This window comes from Marmota flaviventris, chromosome 2 (genome assembly GCF_047511675.1).
Source record: "Marmota flaviventris isolate mMarFla1 chromosome 2, mMarFla1.hap1, whole genome shotgun sequence".
NCBI lineage: Eukaryota > Metazoa > Chordata > Mammalia > Rodentia > Sciuridae > Marmota > Marmota flaviventris.
This window is the reverse complement of record NC_092499.1, coordinates 6834057-6860244: the sequence shown is the minus strand read 5'-3', so window position 1 is coordinate 6860244 and position 26188 is coordinate 6834057. Positions and strand designations below refer to the sequence as shown.

Here is a 26188-nt window from a genome sequence, read left to right as displayed (position 1 = left end):
AAGGTGGACGCTGGCACGGGCTCTGGGAGGCCATGGAGGCCTGGCACAGAGGCAGGTGTGGACGCCAGGGCCAGGCTCTGCTTCTTGCTGACCCTGGCTCAGCGGAGGGCCGAATCCTTCTGGGGAGGAGACAGCTTGGCGGGTCAAGGAACCCTGGAAAAGGACAGCAGAGGCCACTGATCCTACGCTGGCCGCTGTTTTGCTGTGACGCGCCTTTCTCCCCACCTCTCTGTGACTCCCCGTGGGACGCGGTGAGCTGGCCGGGGCCTCCTCCTCCTCTGCCCCTGCTCGCCGCCTCCTGCCTCTCAGTCTGGAACAGCAGCTCCTCGCCTGAGCTCCCCCCCCCCTCGCAGGGTCCCTTCAGGTGACACAGGGCAGCTCAGAGAGGGACCACGATTCAGCCCCGATTGTTCTGCCTCCACCAAGCGTCCCCTCCCCGGCCACCAGGCGGGACAAGGCCCAGCCCTCGACAGTCCCCTCCAACGGACACAGCCCCGGGTCTGGCTCATCCGCCGTCAGGCCTGTGGTCTGAGAACCACCGCCAGCCGCCACTGTCCGTGCCCTGTCCCTTTGCTTGTCCCTTCCCCTGGCACCACCCCTGGGCTGCCCCTGCTGTGGCCACCTCTGTGGTGGACAATAAAAAGGGCAACTGCTCTGCCCTGGGGACCAGGTCTTGGGTGGCACCTCACATTCATTGCCCCCCTGGGCCCAGGGCTGATCCGTGGCCGTCCCCACACTGCCCGCGAGGCAGCCAGGCTCCGAGGCCAGAGGGACACAAGGGGAAGAAGAGAGAGATGCTCTGATAAAGGCTACCGAGGAGATCCGACCCAGTGACCGCAGGAACACCACGCGGCTCAGCCCCGGGCTTCAGAGATGAACCAGGCCCCCGGGGCCGGCTTCCAAGGGAAGGTCCAGGAGCCGGGCAGGGCAGGGCAGGAGGCCCAGCAAGGTGGGCTTCGAACCAGGCCCAGTCCAAGGCTGGGGCTCACCGGTCATTGTTGGCCAAGAGCCATGGAGAGGATGAGGAAGATGGGGACAAGTTCCCAGCACTTTGTCCCCTGCCAGAGGAGCAAAGTGGTCCAGCCGCCCAGAGCAGAGCTCCAGGGAGAATCGATCCCCCGAGGGCTGTTGGGGCAAAGGGGCCCGAGGCTGTGGCCTCCGCCCAGGGTCAGTGGAAACTCGGTGACCGAGATACCAGCGCCTCCGAATCTCCTGGACGGTGCCGGCTCGCTGCATCTAACCTGCGCTCGCACAAGCCCCCGCGCCTTCATGGTGCTCCAGGGACTGGGAGCAGATGGGGCCAGGCGGGGCAGGGCAGGCTTCCTGGGGGGACAGCCGAGGGTGCCGCAGCGGAGCCAGGAGGAGCCGCCCCAACCCGCGTCCCAGTGCAGGCGGGCTCTGGGTGGCCCTGGGAGCAGCGGGCTTGTGGGGTTCAGGTGCAGTCCCCGGGGACCCTTGGCGTGGCCAGCAGCAGGCCCTTGCAGCCTGTGGGGACCCCAGACGGCTGTTCTGCAGCCCCTCTCTCAGGATGGTTTTTAATGTGTAAAACCCAGGAGGAAAGCTTCCTCTCACCCAGTCTTCAGGGCCGCTAAGAAAATCCAGTTGTCACCACGGCCCCTCCCCAGAACTCATCTCATCTTGCAGAATGGAAACGCTGTCCCATTGGGCTTCCGGTGTCCCCGGCCCAGTCCTGCTTACCCCACCTCTGCTTCCTGTTTCGAGGATCTGGCTCCTCCAGGCGGGACATGGGATTGGAGCGATAGGCGTCTGTCCTCTCGCGTCTGTCTTGTTCCACCCCACATACGTGCTCAGGGGCCTTCATGTCACTGTGTCAGAATTTTCTTCCCTTTTAAAGCAGAATAATGTTCCACTGTCCGTACACCCTAGGTGTGGTGACTCCATTCATCCACCCATGGAACTTTTGGCTCCCGCACACGGTGCCACCAAAGAACATGGGTGTGCTCCTCCCTGTTCATTCCTGCCTGCAGTCCTCTTGGTTAGATACCTAAAATCTGAACTGCTGGGCCGCAGGGTAATTCTGTTTTTAATTTTGTTGGAGGAACTGAACGGGTGATTTTCATCCCGCATCGTGAGGCCCAACCTCCCATTTTAGGCTGGCTTCCGGCAGCAACCCAGGCTGCTCTCGCCCCGCTCGCAATATTTAATAGTAAAGGAACAGCGCTACGACTCTAGACCTAAAAAAGCAGGTTTGAACTCCTCATCCTTGAAAATTCTATTGGACAGCGTTAAACGTCTGCCCAAATCAACATCAATAATTTGTTTCGCTTGGCAAGGAGAAATGTTTAAAGTTTGATGAAGCCGGCAGATTTCCACAGCCCCAGGTTGCCAGGCAGCAATCACACTAATAAATGGCCAAAGCTTTTCTTGTAAGAGGAATGTTTGCCCAGAGAGAAAGGGCCGTCCTCTAATGGAGCAAGCATGGCCGTGGGGTTTCTACAGGAAGCAAAGTGCAATCCATCATCCTGGGGAGTTTACTTTGAAAAAACAGCGTGTCCACTGGGAGTCACGGCTTTCCAAAGGTCCTCTTTGCTGCTGCTGCTGATTCATATTCCCATAATTCCTCCACTGCATAATATTTTCCCATCTCCATGGCGACTGTGGGAGAAGGCCTGGTGAGGAACTTCAGGGTTTACTTCTTATTTCACAGAACCAGGCTCTGACTTGGGCTGAGAGTGGGTGACAAGTTCGTATTTTAAAGAGGAGAGCTGGGGTTCCCTAAGCAGGCCTTGCTAGAGCCGAGCGGGAGCGTGGGTTGGGGAATAGTGGCCGGCAGCTGGCCCTGGTTCCAGCACTTTCCAGTCCCTGATGGGGAGCAAGACTTCCTCCTGCAGCCTCAGCATCTTTCTCTGTAAAATGGTGCAGAGGATGGGAACTGGGGTTCTCTGGGAAGCCAATGTAAGACCTTATGTAACGCCAACACCCACCACAACAGAAAACCCCAATGCAAAGCCCTGTTCCAGCCAAGGTGTTGCTGGCGGTTTCCCCCGCCCCCTCACGCACACCAATGTCTGTGACCTAGGGGACAGGAACTTGGTTGATTGCTTATTCTGAACCCTCCACTTCTCTGAGCTCATGACTCTACTCAGCACAGGCCTGGAGAAGTGCTTGAATTCAAATCGGATCCAGCAAATGCTGGTCAAGTCCACTCTGTTCTGGGTTGAGGGGCCCCGGGGGTACATGGGGGGACTAAGTCACCCTAATTTGGAGATGTGCCTTTGATTTCCCAGCAGCTCTGTGCAGGTGGGGACGAGGGAAGACTAGATGTGCATCAGGTGCTAGATACACCTTCCTGCCTTTGAGGGCGGAAGCATGGTCATCACCATTGCCCCCTGTGGAGTGGAACCGTCAGTAGGGGGTGTGGTTCTCAGATGTGACCCTCCCCCCAGGACGGAAAAATTCACTCTGCGTGCTGGGGTGGCACCCAGAGTGTTGTGCAGAGGGGGTTTCTGAGCTAGGCTGGGGACACGTAGGGAGGGAGGATGAAGGACTGCGGAGGTGACAGAGCTGCCTTGGGAGAAGAGACTCCAAGCTGGCCGGAGGCACAGGCAGAGATCAGAACAGCTCGGTGTGGTCCATCCAGACCTGCTCACTCGGATGCTCAGCCCTCCTCCTGATGTTAATCTGGGGACTCCCAAATTCATAAGTGTGTCGGAGATTCCCCTGAGGCTGCACCTCCCAGGCCAGCGAGGGGTGACGTGAGCAGTGCCCCAGGCCCTTTTTACCTTGCCTTTGCCTGGGAGCAGGAGTGGCCCTGTCACTCCTCCAGCTGTTTCCCACCAGTCCCTTCTGTGTCCTCCAAAAGCAGGCCTCTGGATGGCCCATGTCACATGGACTTGGCCACTTCTCCTTGGTTCCTTTGCCCTTCTCTCCTTGTGCACCCAGTTCCAATGACACCTGAGCTTGATTGTGCACCTTCCCTCCTAGGAAAGGGGATTTCCTTCCTCTGTTTCCTATGGTTGTTTTCTAGGAGTCAGAGCTGCACTTCCTGGCTGTCTTCTTCAGGGTGGACTGCCATAATACAACACTGTAGCCTGGGGTTTCAACACTGTTATTTATCACGGTTCTGGGGGCTGGAAGTAGTCCTCTTTGTCTTGAAGTCTGTTAAACCTTAATAGAGCCACTCCATCCCTGTCATATGTACTGTTTGCATAATATATAATTTTCTGTCCATTTACTTTCAACCTCTGTGTACCTTTATATTTAAAGTGGATCTCTTACAGACAGAGATAGTTGGGTCTCACAGTTATTCCATTCTGGTAATCTCTGCCTTCTCATTAGAGTATTTAGTCCATTAACGTTTAATGTGAATTTTGGTTTGATTGGGAATAGTTGTATCGTTTTATTATTTACTTTGCATTCACTCCACTGGGTAAGTGCCCCAGTGGCCCATGTGTTAGAATCTTGTTTTCCAGCCTATGATGCTTCGGGGAGGTGGTGGACCTTTGGGAGGGGGACTCGTTGGACAAAGGGGATATTGAAATCCCAGTCCCTCCCTTTCTTTCTTTCCTTCCTTGCCCTGCTCCCAAGAGGTGAACAGATCTCTTCCACCACAAGTTCCCAGCCACAGGCCCAAAATGACAGGGCCAAGCAACCCTGAGCCCAAACTTGAAATTATAGTCAAAATAAACCTTTTTCCCTTATTAAGTTGTTTATTTCAGGTGTATTTTTTATAGCAATGGAAAGCTAACTAACAGTATCTCCTTGCTTTTAATTTCTTTGTTCACCTTTCCAGTTTTTTACTTGTTTTAACATTTTTAGTATTTGAACATATCTATTGTCTTTTTGACTGTGCCTCTTTACACGACTATTTTTAGAGATCATCATATGCATCTCAACTTTTCACTGTCCACTTAAGTTAATATTGCATCACTTTATATAAAATGAAAGGAATTTGCAAACACATAGGACCATTTATCCAAACTCCCACCATCCTTTGTGTGTGTGGGGGGGTTGCTAGGATTGAAACCAGGAGCACACTGTCACTGAGCTATGTCCCCAGCCCTTTTCATTTTGAGACAGTGTTCTGCTAGGTTGCCAAGGCTAGCCCCTAACTGGCCTTCTTCCTGCCACAGCCTCCTGAGTCACTGGGATTACAGGTGTGTGACACTGCACCCGGCTGCCACCACCCTTATGACCACAGCTGTCATGTGTATGAATTCTCAGTTGACAGTGCCATTTCTTCCAAAACCTTAAAAATGTCCTTACACTCTGGCCTCTGTTCCACAGCCACTCCCATCGTAGCTCCCGGTAGGTGATCCATCTTGCTGTCTATTTTTTTTTTTTTTTGGTAACATTGGGAATTGAACCCAGGGCCTTGGGTGTGCAAGGCAATCACTCTACCAACTGAGCTATCTCCCCAGCCTTGCTGTCTACTTTCAAGGTTTTATTTTTTACTTTTTTTCATCAACTTGACTATCATGTGCCTTATATTTCATCTATTCAGATTTTCCTGAGCTTCTTGAAACTGTGATTTGTTTTTCTCTAAACGTGGGAAGTTTTCAATGATCATTTCTCCAAATACTCCTCACACCCAGTTTTCTCTCCTCTCCTTGCGCTTCAGGACTTTTGACATTGTTTCACATGTCCCTGATCATTTTATTTGGGTTTTCCGCCCCCTCTCTCTTTTTCAGGTTAGAAAGTTTCTGTTCCTCTCTCAAGGTGATGATTTTTTTCCCTCTGCCATTTCTATTCTGAGTGCCCCCCAGTGATTTTTCTTGTCTCAGATACTCTCCAGTTCTGAAAGTTCCATGATTCATTTTTATTTTTTAAGTGTATAATAAGTGATTTTTAGTATATTCACAGAGATGTGCAACAAAACCTTCCATCACCCCCAACAGAAACCCCATCCCATCAGCAACCATTCACCAGCCCTGAAAACCACTAATCTACTCCCCAGCTCCTAGCCTTACTATATATAGCCTTACCTATGCTGGGCATCTTCTGTGAACAGAGGCATACCACATGGGGGCTCCGTGTCTGCCTTCTTTCTTCAACATAATGCTTCCAGGTTCACCCAGACTGCGGCATCTGTTACTACTTCATTCCTTTTTATGACTGAATAATATTCTATTGCTATGGACAGCCACGTTTTTTTTCCCCCCAGGCAGCAGTTGGTAGATTGATGTACTCTTCTGCTTTTGAGTTAGTCAGAATATTGCTGACAACTGGTTCATTTATGCTTGATGCTTCTTGACTGAGATGTCTCATCTTTATCAGATCATATTTTCTTCATTTCATTGAATATTGTTATAACAGCTGCTTTAAAATTCTTCTCTAATAATCACCACGTGTGGATCACCGTAGGGTTGGTATATGTCGACTTTTTTCTTGAGAATGAGTTGCATTTTCCTGACCTTGACATTTATACACACACATATGTATAAATGTATGTGTGTATATATGTACATATATGTATGTGTATATATATATATATATACACACACACACACACACACATAGGTACACACATATGTAGATATTTTGGGGATTCTATATGGGTTTGTGAATGTTCTGTTGTGGAGACTCTGGATTTTGTGACATTGTTTTGAAGAATGCTGCTGTTTTTGTTTCATTGGGCAATTAGCTTCGTCAGACTCAAACAGCACACTCAGTCATGCTCATGGATTGGGGCTTTGGTCTTGGTTCAGACAGCTTTCTAAAAAATATTTTCATTAGTTATTGATGGACCTTTATTTATTTTTATATGGCGCTGAGACTCGAACCCAGGGTCTCGCACATGCTAGGCAAGCGCTCTACCACTGAGTCCCAGCCCCAGCCCCAGCCCCAGACTGCTTTCAATATCCCCAGAACCTGTGTGGCTTGGGGTTCAGACAGAGCTGGACCGTTTACACCCTCCCTGCTCTCTGTCTCCTTTCTTTAGCCGCCCCGCTAGTGCCAGCCTCCTTCTCCTGGTTCCTCTGCATGGAGGGACGACAGGCCTTCTGCAGGAACTTGGTCACGTTGTGTCACCACTACAAATGTGGCCACCCTCAGGGCCATAAAAAAGGAGAGATTCACCCTGTGTGGAATGATGCTTCTAGGTTTTAATGCTGCTGCAAAACCTCCTCTTGTCCCAGCCGCAGGCCCTCGGGGTGGTTTTGTTGAATGGAGTTTGTGTTTTTGCAGGGGCCTTAGGACTTCACTCCTGCAAACCTTCTGAGTCTGTGCTTTTGTCTCTTCCGATGGTGCCTTGCATTGTTGGCTCTCTTCCACCACATTTCGAGATGCTGGCCTCAGCTCAGTCTCTGAGACATTGATTTTTGGCCTATTAGAGGGTCAGCCCACAGTTTGGCCCGAGGTGCTCCGGTGCCCAGAGGCCAGGGTCAGCTGCTCCAGGAACGCGCTCATCACACGGCTCACAGGCAGGAGGCCTCCTCGCCTGCCCAAGGGTCAGAGGCTTTGTGTGCTGAACGCACTGGGTGCGGGGTGCTCACAAGTGGTCCCTACAGATGGGTGTGCGACAGTGTCCCCTCCTCCCCCTCCTCTGGGGCCCAACATGACCAGGGCCTGAGGTCCTTCAGGCTCAGTCCTCAAGCCACCCACGACTCAGTCCTTCGTACCTCCCAGATCCCCAGAACAGCAACACAAGGCTGCCGACTTTGATTTTGCTAAATAAAGATATTTAATGAGGATGACCACCTACTGTGGCTGCCACTTCATATGAGGAAGGCTGTTTTATCACCCCAACTGTCGTATGAACTATCTCAGCATAGATCAAAGTCCCAAAGTGAAATACATTTCCTCTCGTGACAAGCTCAGTCCATAGTCTCCCCACTGTTCCTTGGGCAGGCATTTGGGGGTCTCCCATCCAGCAGGGCCATAGGAGCTCTTCATTTCATTGAGTCAGGCCCAGAGAGGGGTGGTCATTACCCAGGACCAAGCATTTGGAAGAAAAAGGGGTTTCCAGTTTTCCCTGGGAAGTCCTCCGCTGAAAATCCACCCGACTTCAGAGATGCAGCTCGCTCCCAGAACCCCTCTCTGCTCAGTGGAACTCCCAGGGCACTGAGCGCACTGCAGTAACTGCAGCCGCCCCCTCCCCCAGGCAGCCCCAGCTGCCCTACTTGCCATCGCCCAGATATGCAGGGTCTTGTGGAGGGAGCAGGAGCCTGGCCGGGAAGCAGAGGCAGCCTGGCCGGGGGGTGCTTCTCCCCCTTGCAGACCGCACCCTGCTCCCCGAGCAGCTCTGGAGTCCCAGAGGCCCTTTAGTGCCTACATAATGGATGCCTCCTCACTTCTGGGAAGCCACCAGCCCATCTTGCTTAATGGCCCCAGAAGAAGCGGGCTGCAGGCATTCTGCTCCTAAAGCCCCCTCTGGCTCCCCCGCTCCCCTAGGAGGAGGCACAACGGCGGCTCACACGGGAGAACCTGGCGTGGTGTTTTTCTTCTGCTTCTGGAAGGCTGGGTGAGCATCTTCCCTCATACCAACCACCCTCTGTCCCACCTGCTGGGAGGCTGGGGTGCCAGCCATGGGGAAGCCCCACAACCACACTTGGGGTGGGCAGAAAGAGCCTGGGTCCAAGAAGAGCCCCTGTCGGGGCTCCTGGGGAGACAGGGCAGTTGGGAGGCAGCCCAGTGGTCCTGGCCAAGCGCAGGGGTCTTGGGGTTGGAGCTGAGAAAGTGGGGTTCCACCAGGGGTGCTCCCTCTGGTTTCCAGAATGCCTGGTTGCACAGATGGGCAGCCTGGGACCTGAGCGCTAACACTTGTCCACACTCTTCCCCACGATGTTCTCAGGCACCTCTGGGCCTAGGCAGGACCCAGACTCGGCTGGCACATACTGATTGCTCAAGGCAATTGTGTAACGCTCTGGGTTTCTGTGATATGGTCCACCTCATCTCCCCAAGTGCACCCTTCTTTCTTGCACCCAGAATCCTCTTCTGGGATCCTTCAGACCTTCCCATATGCCGCAGCTAAAGGTGCATGCCTGGCACACCAGGGGACTTCCAGCCCAGCCTGGCCACGTAGATTGTGCACATTTTAAATAACTCCTGGGGGCCTGGTGTAGGATGGTTGCCCAACTATATGACCGATGGGTGGCTTGCAGCCATGGGCACATGCCCTGCTTGCCTTTGAGGGCAACGAGGGATGCCAGCCATGCTCACGGTTCCCTGCAGCCCCAAGGGTACTGTGCATGCACTTGAAGCCCCAGGTAGGGGAGAAGCTTAAGAGATGAAAGGAAGGAGGAGGGGTGCCTTGGCAGCATGCTCTGGAATAAGAAAGTTAAGATTTTAATTGCAAATCTTGCAAATCCCACTGACAGCTTGACTTTAAGGGAAAAGATGAGCTAAATTTACCCCAGCCAGTTAAAGAGCCCAAAATTCAATTTACTAATTAGCTTAAAATGGAAACTAGTCCAGTTATCATAAAGAGCTTTTCTGTTTAAAAAAAAATACAAAAAGAAAAAGAGTCTGCTTCTCTCTTCATTCCACCATGCACTTGAGGACCGCCATGTTACTAGGAGTGCAGCTTGCGGGTGCGCTTGCCACGCCATGGAGACAGAACGTCACAGCCTTCATGGACAGTGACCGGAGCCCCGCCCTCGCACAGTGCTGTGGCTGGGCATCAGGTCAATGTACTGCTCATTACCAAGTGTCTGGGAATGGTCGAGGCTCTGTTCTTAGGGAGTGCAGCACCCATTGGGTGAGCCAGGCAAGGTCACGAGAACCATCACACACCAGGACAGGTCCCGGGAGGCAGAAGGGACATCTGGGAGGAAGGCTCCCAGGGTAGGTGGCATTTGAGATAAACCTTGAGAGACAGTGACTAGGGAAAACATGGAACAATGGGAAGGGAGAGCCCAAGTCCAGGTGTGAGATAGGTGATGGGGTGGTCCATTTCTCGGGCAGGGAGACTGAGGCACAGTGGACAAGGTAGATCCCATGCCAGCAAGGTTGGCCCGGCCCTGTTAGTGTGGGCTCACAGGCTGGGTTTCTCATCATGTGGTGGGCTGTGGGATTGAGTGAGCCCCTGAGGACTTGGGCTGGGGAGCGATTGGATTATGGCTTCCCTTTGACAGCTCGGCATGGCCACGGTGGGGGATCTGCTGTTAATGCTGGGCTATGTATTCACTTAATGTAACTGTGATGTGGTATTAGGGAAGGCGTGCCAGAAGTGGGCATGTCGTTATTAACCTCCTTCGTTTCCCACGGAATGGCAGTTTGGGGAGAGAAACAAAGACTTTGAATAAAACATTTTGTAGATCCGTTCAGGACATTATAGGAGTGTTAACAGCTACGGCTCAGAAAGTAACATTTGGGAGAAAGAGCATTTGTACAGCACATTTTCATGATACGGTGTGTGTTTATACTCTTCCAAGTAAAGCAGATGGTTTTTCTAAACTTCAGCTATCTTTGAGATTATTTTCCGTCTGCTCTAAAATGGTGCCATAAAATGTCCTATGAGCAAACGTGAAGTCGTAGCAGGTAGCACAGCTCCTCGTACAGGAGAGCGGGCCCTCTGTGTCTGTGGTTCCACACCCACAGATCCTAACAAGCGCAGATTGAAAATATTTGGGAAAAAATGTGTCTGTACTGAAGCTATGCAGATGTTTTCTTCTTGTCACGATTCCCTAAACAATACATACAACAACTATTTACATAGGATTCACATTTTATGTGGTATTACAAGTAATGTAAAATATAGGATCGGTGGTGCAGCTCAGGGGAAGAGCCCTTGGGGAGGATGTGTGAGGCCAGGGGTCCACGTCTAGTAACTGCCCCCCAAACACACACACACACACACACACACACACACTACAAGGAGGATGTGCACAGGCAAATACCTCTTCACTCTATTCAAGGAACCTGAGCACACATGGATTTTGGTATTAGCAAGATCCTGGAGCCGATTCCCTGAGGACAACCAGGGATGACTCTACAGAAGAGCTTCCCTCTCCATTGCCAGTGCTCTTAGAGATGACGCCGGGAGGAAGCAATTTTATCTGTTATAAATGGAGGAAAAGAGAAAGCCTGTGAAATCGTGGTTGAGCCCCCAGGACGTAGAGACACTCATTTTGCTACTAAGTTTACTGGATGGAGTTGAGTTTCAAACCACTGAATGACGTCACTAAGAGGGCATATGGTAATGTAACTAATGGCCTCATCTCACTGTATGGTATGAAAATGAACTCTAATTTGTCGTCATTACTAAGAGGGTCCTAAGGGAACCCCTCTGTCCTCACAGGGTGAGAGGCTGCCTGGGAACATGTTCTCCAGTTACCTTTTGACTTCCACCTCCATGTCTCAGCAAGTGGACAGTATATGAAAACAGAACTTGACGCATTATAATCTCATGCAGGAATATACTTTTTCCTGGAAAATTTATCCCAGGACACCTTAAAATCGCGAGCCTTAGCCACACATTTTCCTGACTTTGATTGATTTACATAGTATTTGGAGTTTTTTGGAAACCCAGCTCCAATGCAAAGCAAAATAAAAAGGCATGCAGATCTTTCACCATCCAAGATTTCCTCACTCAAAGGAAAGGTCCCTTTGGGGCTGGAATTGAGACTTGGCGGGCACAGTCGCCAGCCTCAGAAGATGGCTCCGCAGGTGCCTGTAATGTCGACGAGGACGGAACTCACAATCAGGAGCAAATGCACAATGGCAGCTTGAGGACTTAGATTAAAACATACAAGGGACTTTCAGAGTGAGTTTGAAATCTGCCTTGTCGCACACTGTGCTTATTTTAAAAAAATCAAATAGTTCTACAAGGCTTCAGACTAAAAGGGGGCCATTCCTTTCCCTGGTTTCCCACGCCACCCCTCACTCTTCTTCCTCCACAAAGCCACTGCCACTTCCAAACGTCATCTTTCCTTTTGGTACACATTTGCCTTTCTTGAAATAGCACCGCAGGTGGCCTTCTGTGGACATGATTGTCCCTGACCCGCTCCATTTTCCCGGGGACTCCTTCCACCCCTCTCTGTCTCTGAGCCCACCTCCTGCTCATTCTTGGTAGCTCCCACGTAGGATGAGCACCAGGTGCCACGCGGTGAGCAGGCCCCAGGCAAACCTCGGAAGTGGGCCTTTTTTTCCTTGACTTCTCTGATATAAATCTAGATGACTGGCAACTTTATTTCTTGCCATTTTGATGCTGTGAGGCAGCTTCTGATGGCATTTTTAATGTGCCTGCAGGAATCTAAAATAATTTGTTGTGGCGCACAGTGTGGACGGATCCTAAGCCTTTCCACATCAGCTAGGATGACCATATAATTTATCATCCCTACCAGAATACTTGAGCGAGTCAAGGGAGATGTGAGCCATCAGCCAGGACACAGGCCAGAGCCCGGCTGTCCCAGGCACCCTGCAATGAGTGGTTGCTCTAATGTTAGCTTATTTACTCTGTGGTTAGCCTGTGGTATGCCAAGAACGGCCGTGAAACTTCACAGCCGACACAATGGAGCAAATGACCAAACGCCCCGAAAATGACATGATTTGGTGGAGAGGCCACAGCCAAAGATTCACAATGTTCTGTGGCACTTACTGTAGAGACAAGGACGACAACGAGTTTTCTGAATGGGATGATGTTTCTAAGCAGAGAAAAGCAACCAACTGTTGCTTTTGATCTTCCGCTTCATTTCAGATACTTTGAAACATGTAAATTCTTTGGATGAATGTAAATCATTAAGGACATGTTGGATTGAATAGCCTATTAGGGTAAAAAGGCCATGGGCTCCTTAGATAATAAAGAGATGTCACATCTCCTTGGGCAATAAACAAATTATCCAAGAGGCTCCAACGTTCATGGCTCTGCGATGTCAACATTTTTGTAATAGAATAATGGAGTTGGAGTGGCCTTTGATGAGGCTGCCTGAGCAGAAAGTACTGCTTCTCAGCCGTACCTCTCCTCCACTGTGGCCCATCCCAGTGACATTGGTGATTCATGAGCTTGGCTTTGTTAGCTGAGCTATGGAGCTGCTACCACGCCTGATGCTCCCAAACAGGGGCAAGGCCAGGGAGCCCACAGATTCAGTGGAAAGACATTTCCACCAGCAGGAATCTCATGAGCAAAAGCCCCTGGGGCAGGCAGTTAAGGGTTTGGGGGAAATGAAAAGCAGAGAGAACTGTTGAGGGCAAAGAGCATCTGAACTAGAAGCTCACGGATGGGGCCATGAAGGATCCTGAAAGCCAGCGTGCAGAGTTGGGACTGGGTTTCATGGGCTTCTTTTTCTCCAAGGATGACAGTGATCTTAAAACAGGAGGGTTGGGAGAAGCATCCCTTGGGAGGCGACGGCAGGAGTCCAGGGCAAGCGAGGGCCAGGGACTGCAATTGCCTTCTCCAGGCCTCCGGAAGCCACCCTTCATTTTGCCAGATGGGAGTCGCAGAAAACTGGGAAGGGAGAAAAGCTCATCATTTCCCAAAGAGCAGGAGAAGCTGGGTTCTGGAACACACAGATGATACGTTGGATATTAATATTGGTTCTGAGCAAAGATTTCAGCAGATCTTTGAAGAGCTAGTGTGTCGACACTTGGCAGGAAAGGTGGTTCCTCAGAGCCAAGCCAACCAAGTTCCTCTTTTCATGGTGTTACCAGATGGGGTTTCCAGAGCCGTGGCAGAAATTCTTCTCCAACCTCCTCAACGAAACGGAGGAAGGTGGGCAGGGTGGGCAAACAGCTGGGCAAGCAGCCCAGATACAGGCAAATGGATGATCAGAGGTGCAGGCAGGTGTCCCCAGTGCTGCCCGCGGGCTCTGTCCGTATCCTACCCTGATGATGTGCTCATCAATGACAAGGATGAGGAGACCTTAACGGGTCTATTATGGCACATTCTCTGCTGTCACAGAGCCTGATGTGTTACATGTCAGACTTAAGAGTTTAAGAGATTTTGGTTGTAAAAGGATGGATGGAAACCAATAAGATGACATTTAACAGGGATAAAGATAAATCCTGTCTTTGGATAGAAAAAAATTAATTAGCTCAGTATAGGATGGAGAAGACCCAAGAGCGATTCATTTCAAACAGACTGATGGGTCTATAATTGACCGGAAGTTCAATGTGAAACAGTAGCCCACATCCTGGCTGCTCAAAAAAAAAAAAAAAAATCAATATAAACTTTGGGTGCATCAATAGACTCATAATATTGAAGGTATTAAAGGGAAGTGCTTCCAGGTCAGAGCATTCTGGGGTTGTCGTGTGTAGTTCTGGGTACCAGGATCAGGGGAGAGGACTTGGGGAGGAGGGGCACATGGATCTAGGCAGATGAGGGTCTAGAAGCTGTCACATGATGGACAGGGAGGAAATGGGGACGTTACTCTGAGACATGAGGGCTGTCTTCCAAGCATTTGAAAGTCTGTCGAGTGTAACAGGCGGCCAATTTTGTCTGGAGGGTTCATTCATTCATTCAGTAGCTTTTTTCTCACTGCCAACTACATTCCACATTGTGTCAAGCACGATGGGTGTTAGAGGCATGTGATCTCCCAGGAGAGTGGACACAGGGTCCCATGGGCTGAGGTGGATTGACATTAGGGATACATAAGGGAAGCACAAGGGGTAGACTTGCTTGTGCCTACAGAGGCCCATTCATGCCGACCTGACCAGGCAGTCAGGGTGCTGGTGGGCCAGGAAGGCGAGCACTTGGGTCTGGGGAACGGTGCTGACTGAGGTCCAGAGTATTCAAACACATGGCCGTGAGAGCCGTGAGCTAGAGTTTGCGGATGGCATGGAGTGACAGGGGTGTTGGATGCCAAAGAAGGCCTTCGAAGCAGGACAAAGTCTATGCCAAGATGCTTGCACTTAATAGTAGGCAACAGAGAATGAAATGACATCAAGTAACTTGTCTCTTTGGGCAAGTTAACTCTTGAGTAATGAAGCTGAGCTGGGGGCTTAGGCCCCCGACTACCATCGCAACATTTCAGAATAGATGAAAGCTTGAACCAGGGCAGAGGGAGATCGAATTGACCAGACAAAAGCAGGACCTACAAAGGATGCTTTGGCAAGGACAATTTGAGCTAAAAATAAGCAACAGTCTATTTAATCATTGAGGTTCTTCAACTTGTGAAAGGAGCTGAGTGACCACTTGTCAGGGATGCCGTAGCAACGACAGCTGCATTGGCAGGCAGGTGGGACCTCACAGGGATTAATGTTCCTTATCAGTGCTAAGAATTGGTGATTATCTGTCACGGTGTGGAGTGATGATTCATCATGAGAAAGCATATTTCATATTTTAATATCAGTAATGAAAGGTGGCATTGCTGGTTCTTGGTTTTGAGATTCTATGCTAACAGTATGGTCTTGCTAGAACTCCCGGAGCAAGAGACCACAGACTAGGCAGTTGAACAACAGGCACTTGCTGTCTTTCTGGAAGCTGGAAGTCCAAGATCAAGGGGTGGGCAAGGTTAGTTTCTCAGAGGTACAACGGAAGGACCAGGTCCAGGCCCCCCTCCTTGTCTGTAGACACAATTTTCTCCCTGGCCACCATCTTTCTTCCTTGAGAAATTGTCTGTGTCCACATTTCCCCTTCTCATGACACTTGTCACATTGGATTATGCCCCAGTATAATGACCTCATTTTTACCTGATTGCCTCTGTAAAGACCCCATCTCTGGTCACATTCTGAGGTCCTGGGGGTTAGGACTTCAGCACAGGAATTTGGAGGGGACATAATTCAGCCCATAACACTAACTGAAGGTCAACTTTGGTCTTAGAGAGAAACCACAGCCCCTAACAGGATCTCTGAGCCCTCCTGTGAGCAGGCCCCCTCTGCCACAGTGAAGTCCTGGGCTTCTCGGTGCCTTCATCTGCCAGAAGTGGACTACCCAGCTCAGTGCTCCCCTCTGGTCCCTCAATTTCCTCCTCAGGCCAATTCGGATTCTCCAGAACTACCGGAATCCTTCCATTTTTGTTTCATAGCACTTATTATTTGTAATTATGTATCTATTTTACCATCAGCATGCCTCTGCATATTCCTGGGGGAACATGCTTTAAATTTCAACTAGACCAGGTAGCTGCATTTAAAGGAAAGACTCACAATCCAAGTAAAAATATGTGTTCTTACTATGTTTAGTACCCGTGGCAACTCTCTAGTCCATTTCATAATTTTAAATTGTGGTAACAGAGTACATAAAATTGACCATTACATTCATTTTTAAGGGTACAGCTCTGAGGCATTGGCAGAGTCACATCATTGGGCCACCATTGCCACCATCCCTCTCCAGAACTTCTTCATCATCCCAAACTGAAACTCTGTCCCCATTCCATCTCCCCAATGCCCCCGGTACCCACCATACTATTTTCCATCTCTATGAATTTGCCTACTTTCAGAGCTTGATGTAAGTGGAGTCCTGTAGCATTTGTCCTTTGGGGACCAACTTATTTCACTCTGCACTATGTCCTCAAGGTTCATCTATGCCATAGCATGTGTCTGAATGCCCTCTCTTTTAAAAATGGAATGTTCCGTGGTCCGGCTCTCCCGCCGCTTCTCCCATTGTCCATTGGAGTGTACTTGGTTTACTCCTACTTTGGGCTACTGTGCACGATGCTGTCGTGAACACGGGTGTACAAATATCTACGAAGTCTCTGCTTTCAGTTCTTTTGAGAACATACCCAGAAGTGGAATTTTCTATTTCATTTTTAAGGTGCTGATTACAACCCCTATAACCTGAGTTCATGGCCACCTGCAATTGGAAAGTCTCCATGTTTTCTGTGCTGCACCTTCGGCCCCAAGCCTGGTGTCTGGCACTGTGTAACTGTTCTTGGAGGCCTGTTGCATTAAACAATAGATGTGCAAGGCTTCATGTTTCTGAGTAATTTTTTTTTTATTGCTGCTCTATGAATAAAGGTTACAGAGCTCCTACTTCCTTTTCTCTTTTTTCACACATTATACAAATGCTGTTATTAATTCCACTGAACACTATGGTTACATTGTCCTACAGAGTGTACATCATTTATTACAATGACAACATTTTCTGGGCTTAGGCCACAAATTATCTCAAAATGATGTGGAATCACAGTCTGTTAAAATAATTGGGAAAAATATCACACATTATTAATTAAATCTTCAGAGATTTTTCTTGAACTTTCTCCATGAATTCTTTTTTTAGTGTCATGTAGATTAAACCTAATTGACTTAATGTTAACATGCTTGAAATGATTCTAATTTTTTTTAAGCCTAAGGTTTTATCATTGTGGGAAAAACACAGCTGTTGGATACCCTAGGTTGAGTGTAATGATGATCTTTATTGACTCAAAAGCAAGTGGACTGAGTTCTTCCTTGTAATTCCACTCTAGTGGAATTAATATCTTCTAAGAAAATCTCCAGCTCAAATTTGCAGCTGAACTTTTAAACAGAGTTTTCCTTTCCCACTTCTGAATTTTCTTTACTTCCAAACCTCAGCTGTGGTGACCAGATAGTATTCTTTTACCATTCAAAGTCAGGAATACAAAATAAATATTTTTTAAAAAGTCGCTAAAGAGAAGCAACTTCTTAAAAAATATTTATTTTGTAGTTATAGGTGGACACAATTCTTTATTTTTTAGGTGGTGCTGAGGATCAAACCCAGCACCTCACACACACATGCCAGGCGAGCACTGTACCTCTGAGCCCCAGCCCCAGCCCAAGAAGCAACTTTTAATCATGTATTCATAGTTAACATTTCCCTTCCTAGTTCAGAAATGCCACGCCCGGCTTATGCCAACCCTCCCCGGGATCCTGAAGCTCGAGATTGGGAGGTTGAGCAGAGAGTGTGAAGATGGGCACCGAAGAGGGGAAGGGTGGCAAATGAGAAAACAGGAGGGCAAACTCAGAATGTTCATCGTGTTCCGTGTCGTCCTTTGGAAGCTCCCTCTGCACAGCACCTGCCTCTTAGAAATGCAGGGGACAGGGGGACCTTTACTTGGCCCTTTTGCCAAGTGTCTTGGGCTCTCATCTCCCTTCCCTGCTGAAGTCCTCAAACATGTGTCCTCCTCTTGGCATCAGGAACCTGGTTTCCATTCCCACTGCCTCCCTGAGATGCTCCAGGTCACTGGGAGCCTCTTGCCACCAGATGAAGGGTCTTTCCCCATTTGCATCCTCCCTGGCCCTCTGCAGAGGACCCTGCCAAGCACCCACCCCCGGAAGCTGTCCGTGCTCTCAGCTTCCTGCACCACATCCTCCGCGGAACTTCTGGCCTCTCCAACTGCTCCTTTGGAATTTCCTTCTCCCCCCGCCCCTGCCAAGCTCTGCCCCAGCTCCCCTCTGACTTTCCACTCTGTCCTTTAGAAAATTCACTTACAACTCTTTGCCAAGGACTCCTAGAGCCCAACCCTCTCACTCCAGCTGCCACAGGGCACTCCTCACTGGAGGTTTCGCTGTCCCTGCCTATCCCTCAGGCCCACCTTGGTTCCTCTGTCCAGGCCCTCAGTGCTCATTTCTGGAACACTCAAGACACCCTGGGCTGCTCCAGCAGCAGTCCCTGACCCCTGGTGTCCAGGTCACACACAGACTCAGCTCCCAGCCCCATTCTCATCAGCATGTGCACCCATGAAAACCTCCACATAGCCCTCCATCTCCTGCAGGGTCTTGTTTAGTTCCCTCTGGCTCTTGGGACTCTCTCCCCTGGCCCCTGGCCCTCAGTCCAATCTCATTCTGTGAATGTCTGCTACATGAGCCATCCATTTCCACCAGGCAGGGCAGGCTTCTTGGCCCGTCTGCAGGTCCTGCGGCTTTCTTTCCTGCAACATCCTTAGCGCGTCCTGCCCACTGTCCTTCACCCACCTAGGTCTTTCAGCCTTTATCATCGATATATTGTCCCTTGTCAACAATCCTTGTTTTCCTTAAAGAACAGGACTTAAATGTCCCCCTTTGCCTGCAGCACCTATCAGCAGCCTGATTACCCCATAAACTAAATGGGCCACACACAGAGTGACAGACCCCGTCCCCCACCCTGCCATCTACTGATATCTACTCTAGTAGTTTCCAGAAAGACAGGCCTCCAGGCCTAGGGAGGCCCCAAAGTTTCCTAACAATAGCTCATACATCCCCCGCTATGTTCAACCTACACAAGTTCACACCTAAAACTTCAGATTTGCCCATATAACTCAATGATGAGTGGTTGTGCATCAGAGGTGTAAACGTCACACTGTCGCTTCTGGACCAAGTCCATCGGGGTTAGAGCCCCCTCACCGCTAGTGCCCGCACTGTCATTCACTTCTGGCCGTGGGTGGTTAGCTCAGAAGGTTGACCTAGCATTAATAGGGGCAGGAAAAGTTGCAAACTCGCGGATTGGCGCGCTTCTCCCGCTACGTTAGTTATTTTGTCCTGACTCTCGGCCTCGCCCTGACTGAATGAAGGCAGATGCGAGGCTGTGACTGTCACGGGGCCGGGCTGCCCTGGGTGGGAAGCCGCGGAGGGTGGCAGCTGCGCGCTGTCCTGGCCGAGGCAGGGCCCGCCGCGGGGGGAAACGGGCGGCGAGGGCGCGCTCGGAGGACGCGGCCCCGGGGAGGCGCCCGGCCAGTTGTCCGCGCTGGGTCCCGGAGCTGCGCACGGCGCGACGACAGCGCGTCCGCCGAGGGTGGGCAGGGTCCCGCGCCCCTGCTCGCGGCCTCGCCCTTTGTCCCCGCGAGGCCGCCCGCCGTTGTAGGGCCGGGCCGGGAGGCAGCCGCCGCGCCCGCCCGCCACGTCCCCGCGCCGCCGAGGCGCCCCCTGGCGGGCGGCGCGGGCAGCGCGGGCGGCGGCGGCGGGCCGGTTGCCATGGTGACCGGCGGCAGCCGCCGCCACAGCAGGGCCGGCCCCAGCGCCAGCGCCGCCGCGGCGCGGCTCGGCTCAGTGTGTGGGTGAGCGGCGGCCGGCCGGGAGCGGGCGCGGCCCGCGGCCTCAGCATGGAGGACGGCTTCTCGAGCTACAGCAGCCTGTACGACACGTCCTCGCTGCTCCAGTTCTGCAACGGTGAGGGCCGGCGGCGGGCGGCGCGCGGGGGTCAGGCCCGGCGGCCGCGGAGGCCGCGCGGGGGCCCCGCTCCCGCCGCCGCCGCCGGCGCATTGTGCTGGGGCCGCGGGGCCGCGCTCGCCCCGGGCCCCGCGCACGCGGCCGGCGCGCGGACCCCGGCGGGAAGCGCGGGAGGCGGCGGGGAGGCAGGCGGCCCGGCCCGGCCCGGGGAGGACCGGCGGCGCGGCCGCCCCGTTCCCCGGCGAGCAGCGCCCTGGACGCCGCGCCCGGCGGTCAGCCCCAGGCACCGGCCGACGCCCGGGATGCGCGGGTGTCCTGCAGAGGGACCCCGGGACCCGCCCGGGCCGCCCCACAGCCCCGCCGTTTCGCGCAGCCCGGAGCTTTTCAGCGCAAAAAAGGCGAGGACTGGCTCCAGGGTGCTGCGTCTTATTTGGCGTACGGGATAATAGTTTTTTGTTGCATTTTTTTTTACAAGAAGGAAACATTCCTACCTGTGCATAGGGCATCGTGTAAACAAATATGAAATCCTGCATGCTTGGAAGAGTTCTTTCTGGTCTCATTAGCAGGGCTGAAACAGATTTTCACAGCACGCTGCATGTATTATCAGAACATGATGTGTGATAATTCATGCACAAAAGTTTACCACCTATTTTTTTACATGTTGGGGTTATTGCTTCATCAGAGGACCCCCAAAGTTTGTTAAAGGAAAAAAATGTGTATTTTGTAGAATATGCTTACATTGCAGTCGGGATAATTTTGAATTCTAGAGTCTTGAGCAACTGGAGAGATTTTTCATTGTAATTGTAGTCTAGGGAGACCTAACACCTGTTTGCAAACAAGAGGTATCACTGTAGCAGTAAAGAGTAGCGAGTGTGTTGATCCATCCTGTATACTGAGTTTCTTTTTTTTTTTTCCCCCTCTCTCTCTCTGGTGAAATTTATCATCTTTTTCATGACAGTGTGTACTCAGACAGGTTTGCAGCTTGTGATTTTCATATGGCTGGGTAGAATGGATTTGGTACTGTTGCCACTGGGGTACTTGATAGTCCAGTGGTGGGATGCCAGCAGGTTGATTCCCTTCTTCAATTAATATATTGAGTAATTTCCTTAATTGACTTATGATTGATCATATCCAAATTACTATTTTTGATCTCCAAGATACATGTTTATGGTAGAATTCTCTTTGCCTTAATTGTAAAGGGCATGTGGCTGAAAATTAAATGAAATGACTTCCAGCTATAAAGCCTTTCAAAAATTAGTATGTGGGCAGCAGTATCATTGACAGTTTGACTTGGATATGAAAGTGACTGTAGATATTTTTATTTGAGCAGTTGTTCGGGAGTCTGGTTATATGGTTCTTAAATAGAAATTCAGTCATGAAGTTGGCTTACACAAAGACTCATGAATGTTTTGGTTTTCTGCCTTTTCCTGTTAATTGCCAGCCTGGAGATGTTGGTATGATATTTTACTGGTAATATGTCTAGAAGAAAGTAAAAACCAGCTCTTAAGCTTGGTGTTTTTTTTTTTAATTGGGTGAGGTACTGGGGATTGAACTCAGGGAAACTCCACCACTGAGCCACATCCCCAGCCCTATTTTGTATTTTATTTAGGGACAGGGTCTCACTGAGTTGCTTAGTGCCTTGCTTTTGCTGAGCCTGGCTTTGAACTCACGATCCTCAGCCTGCCAGAGCTGCTGGGATTATAGGCGTGCCCTACCGCACCCAGTTTAAGCTTATTTTTAAACATGATGTGTTTTTAAACCAGCTTAAGAAAAATCACCTTACAATCAAACAATAAGATCAAACAAGATCAAATATTGTTGGGTGACTTTTTAAAGTTCTTATTAGCTCTGTATTGTGCATGGTGAGGTTTGCCTTATGAATAAAGTTGAAGCAAGAGTAACCTTTGGAGCCTGGCACAGTGACGCACGCCTGTGATCCCAGTGGCTCAGGAGGCTGAGGCAGGAGGATGGTGAATTCAGAGTCAGCCTCAGCAACAGCAGGCACTTAGCAACTCAGTGAGACCTTGCCTCTAAATAAAATACAAAATAGGGCTGGAGATATGGCTCAGTGATTGAGTGCCCCTGAGTTCAATCCTCAGTACCAAAAGAAAAAAAAAAAAAAAAGAATAGCCTTTGGGGCAAAATGTATGTTTAACTGATGACAACTTAGGAAATAGATGTTTTGATGTGAAATCATTCATTTTAAGAGGCTCTCATTAAGTGAAAATACAAATGAATACAATTCAGTTAATTACTATGTTGATTCAATTAAAACAGTGCACCACAGAAACACAATTTACCAAGAACTAAATTGAACATTTGGATATTTCATTAGCTACTTTGGAAAAAAAATTCTTTTTAAAGTAGATTTACATTACAATGGCAGGACCATGTGGGATAATATGTGAACTCATACATTTTCATATGTTGAATGTGCTTCGTGGTTTTAATAGTGGCGGGAACTCAGGACTCAGAAGTCATCATTATACTGTATTAGCTTCAGGGAATGCAATCCGCCCTTATTATCTGCAAGACTTTATCAAGTGAGATAAAGACAAAAGAATGCATAAGTGAGAAGGGAGAAAGAAGAAAATGTGTTCTAATGAATGAAATTTCCCTCTTCCCTGTTCGCTCTTTTTCATGTTCTCTCTCCTACTTATTGGTTCTGGCTGCTAAACATAGACTTGTACAATCTCTGGCCTACCAACGAGGCTGCCCAGTCTTATCTTTCGGGAATCATTTCTCTCATTAAAGTAGAAAATGTGTGTATTGCTTTTTTTTCAAAGTATTTAAAATCTGTAGCGTGAGCTAGAAATCACAGACTTCTTTTTAATGCTGTAAAAAAAAAAAAAAAACTGCAGTAGTTTGAAAAGTGAACAATGGTTGTGTTTTACAAGCCAATTTGTGGTTTAGAAAACACCATCTTTCACTGTAGGTGTTCTTCAGAGTCCCCTGTGAGGCAATAACATTACCATCTTCCCTGTACATTTGGAGAAACTGAGGCACAGAGAGACCTTGGGAACTTTAAAAGAACCCACAGTCGGGGCTTGGGAAATGGTCTGGGGCTCTGTGCTTGTTTTACTGACGGTAGTTCTGTGGAGCTACTCTACTCACGTACCCTGAACTAGCGCACCCTTTCAGGAACACCCGTTTGCTCTCAGAGTTGTGGGAGTTGGAAGATCCTTCTCACCCCAGGAGAAGCCCTGGCACCCGGTGGCATCGCGCCCCACCATGCCCCACTCAGCCCCTGCAGCCGCCCATCTGCTTTCCGGCTCTGTGCATCCTGGCATTTCTCGTAGGTGGAATCCTACGACGTTCCGTCTCCACTGCTGGCTTCTTTCTCCCAGCGCGTCCATGCAGGCTGGGTGCCTTTCCTTTTTATGGCCATTGAGGTCTTGTCCTGTGGGTAACATGCTATTCCTTCACTGGCTGGTGCACATTGGGTTTTTCCCCTCACTTTTTCACTATTGTGAATGATGCACCATGAAATTCACGCACATATTTTTAATTAATGTGTTATAATCATACATAATAGTGATATTTCTTATGCTGTATTCTTACTTGCACACAATTTGGTCCATCTCATTTCCCTTTCCTTTCCCCTTCCCCTGACAGGCTTGCTCTGATTTACTGAGCTCCTATTATTATTATTATTTTAATCAGTGCATTATAATTGAAGGTAAAAGCGCATCCATCATGGTATATATGCACATGGACATCGTGGGGTGTGGTGGACTTGGTTCCCCAGGGCTTCCTGTGCCACCCTCCTCCTCCCTCTCTATCTATACCAGCCACAGACACACATCTTTTTTTTGTTTTTTTGGTACAGGGGCTTGAACCCAGAGCACTTAACCACTGAGCCATATCCCCAGCCCTTTTCTATGACCCTATAGAAACAGGGTCTCACTAAATTGCTCAGGGCCTCGCTAAGTTGCTGAGGCTGGCTTTGAACTTGCAATCCTCCTGCCTCAGCCTCCTAAGCTGCTGGGATTACACACAGACACATCTTGAGTGGATGTACGTGTTTGTCTTGAGCTGATACCTAGGAGTGCAATTGCTGGGTCACGTGGTCACTGTTTTTTTTTTAACATTTTGAGGAATTGATCTGAAGTGTTGAAATCTAAATATCCAGCTCTTTCTATGACCCTTGCTGATAAAAGAATGGGAATTAAGAAAATGGATGACAGAGGGGAAGAAGTGAGGGCAAAGAACAAATGTGGCTGCTCTGTTTCTATGTCCTTTGGATACCTTGGCTGTCACAGCCAATTGTGCCAGCGCACATCCCTGCCCGTCCTTGCTATGGGTTTCTCAGGAGTGAGCACGTTCTCTCATTGTGTGCTTCACCGTCTTAGGTCTTTGAGCAGTTTCTTCAGAGTTGATGACTTGGGGACGCGGCTGGCCAGCAAAGGGAGGGAAGCTGCTCTGGCCAGGTGGGAGCCTCAGTTCCCGCGCCCGCCCCACGACTCGGGAGCTCACTACCTCCCTGCCTAGTCCATTCCTTCTTAGAACATTTAGACTGTCATTTCTGGTATGGAGTCAAAATTTGGCCCCCAGCTTTCCCTGAGGGTCTGGAGGGAAGAGTTTTCAGCTCCTTCTGTGTTACCGGGTCATCACTGTTGGAAGCCAGTCCCGATGCTCCTTCTGAGTCTTCTTTTGGCTAAACATCACCATTAAAAAATTACTCAAAACTAGGAATTTTAGACCCTTAGTCATCCTGGTTTGCCTCCTCTACTCCTGTTTCATTTTTGTTTGTGTCCATTTTCAAATACAGTGAACGTGGTATTCCACAGCAGAGCACCATCCTGTCCTCTCAAGTCCTCCTTCTAATAATGCAGCCTAAGGTCATGTTCGCTCCTTTGCTGGCCACATTCCCGTTATTACCTCTTGCTGATGTTCACCTAAGTTCTTACCTGTTTTACAGGTACTATGGCCAAGTCCTTTCTTTTCTTAGTTTCAATAACTGTGTGTGTGTGTGTGAGAGAGAGAGAGAGAGAGAGAGAGAGAGGGGTGGAGTTTCCTCCAGCAGGCAGCGCTCTCTCAGGTTAAACCCAGTATCATCTGTGTTTAAAGATGGTGATCGTCTAAATAATCCCAGGACTCAGAAAATATATCTAGTGTTACAACAACGTGGAAGTCGATCATCCTCGTAAGCGTCTGGTCCTGGCTTGCTGCCTTTTCTCCATCCCTCCAGAGCCTGGAGGAGGTGTCCTCTATTCCCCGCTCTCCCCGCGGGGTGCTGCTTAGGAGCCACTCAGACCAACTCACTCTACCTGCCTGGCACATTTTGAAGGGGCTCTAATAATCTTTGAACTACTGTAGTTAGTTTCTCTAGTTTGGAAATGGAAGAGTGTTTTAATTTTCATCTTTCTGTTATGGGAAATAAGATCCCCTTTTCCATCATCCTAAACTCCTCTGACATCTATAGTATTGGTGACAGTCTCTTAACTGACAACGGTAGACTTTTCAAGTTGGCAAATACTTGGATTTCACCCAGGACCCAGCGCTCCTGGGAGGGCATTATGTGGACTCCACAACACGAAGTGTTCTCAGCCCTCTTTTGCATGCTCACGGGTGACAGAGTACTGACTTTAGCATTCTGTGATAGCTCAATCAAAGGGAAACGCCTCCATAGAAAAGTGCAAAGCAAGCGCCCTGCTAAGCGAGAATTGCTAATTGGTGCGCTCGGCCCTCCTCCCAGCAAGGAATTTATTTTATAGCCAAACCACAAGCATTTATGACATTACAAACAAACTCATATTTCTTGGTGGAAAATGCACAAAACTCTGCTTTAAAAGTAGTCATTAATTGATCATTGTTAATATCTGGGAAAGTGGAAGTGTTTTCATACACTCTCTTAAAAAATAAGAGTGGAGGGTGGAGGACGGAGGAGAAGAGAGAAGTGACTCTTGGTTTCTAGTTCTGCGGTCCTTATGCCATAAAGCTTGCTCGCAGCGTGGAAGTGGCGTTCACGGGCAGGCCCCGGAGAGCGGGAAGCGTGCGGTAGGCTGAGTGCTCAGGCCAGGCGGCTGCTCCAGGCTCTGAAATCACTGGTATTTTGTGCTGCTTCCTTTGGGAAAAATTATTATTCATCTTTAAAGCCCTGGCTTATTCACAGAGGGGTTCTAGTATTAGCAAAACGTTTTAAATGCCTTTGGAAATATTGCTAATAAAAAAGAAAAGCGGCTGTGAAGTCCCCTGCTGTGTGGTCGCCATCCATCCATCGCCCAGCCCTCCTGCTCCCTGGGTGTCGGACAGTTCTGCTTATTTTCATGGGGCCTAGGTCTTGCGGGGAGACTTTAGTTTTGAGCAGGAG

At 49.6% G+C, this 26188-nt stretch overlaps 1 protein-coding gene across 5 annotated transcripts in view; it reads left to right on the top strand.

The window, feature by feature from the left end:
- The window catches only part of Eml1 (EMAP like 1), a 162705-nt gene that overhangs the window by 24577 nt on the left and 111940 nt on the right, over positions 1-26188 (top strand). For 2 of the 5 annotated variants that reach the window (XM_071607548.1, XM_071607547.1), the window contains exon 1: positions 19770-19875. The exons of 2 other annotated variants lie outside the window; for them this stretch is intronic. In XM_071607548.1, the coding sequence (XP_071463649.1) occupies positions 19809-19875 (67 nt within the window). In that variant the 5' untranslated portion in view covers positions 19770-19808. Of the gene's footprint in view, positions 1-9530; positions 9585-19769; positions 19876-26188 lie in introns of those variants that run through there. One more of the 5 variants, XM_071607550.1, reaches the window with a different exon arrangement.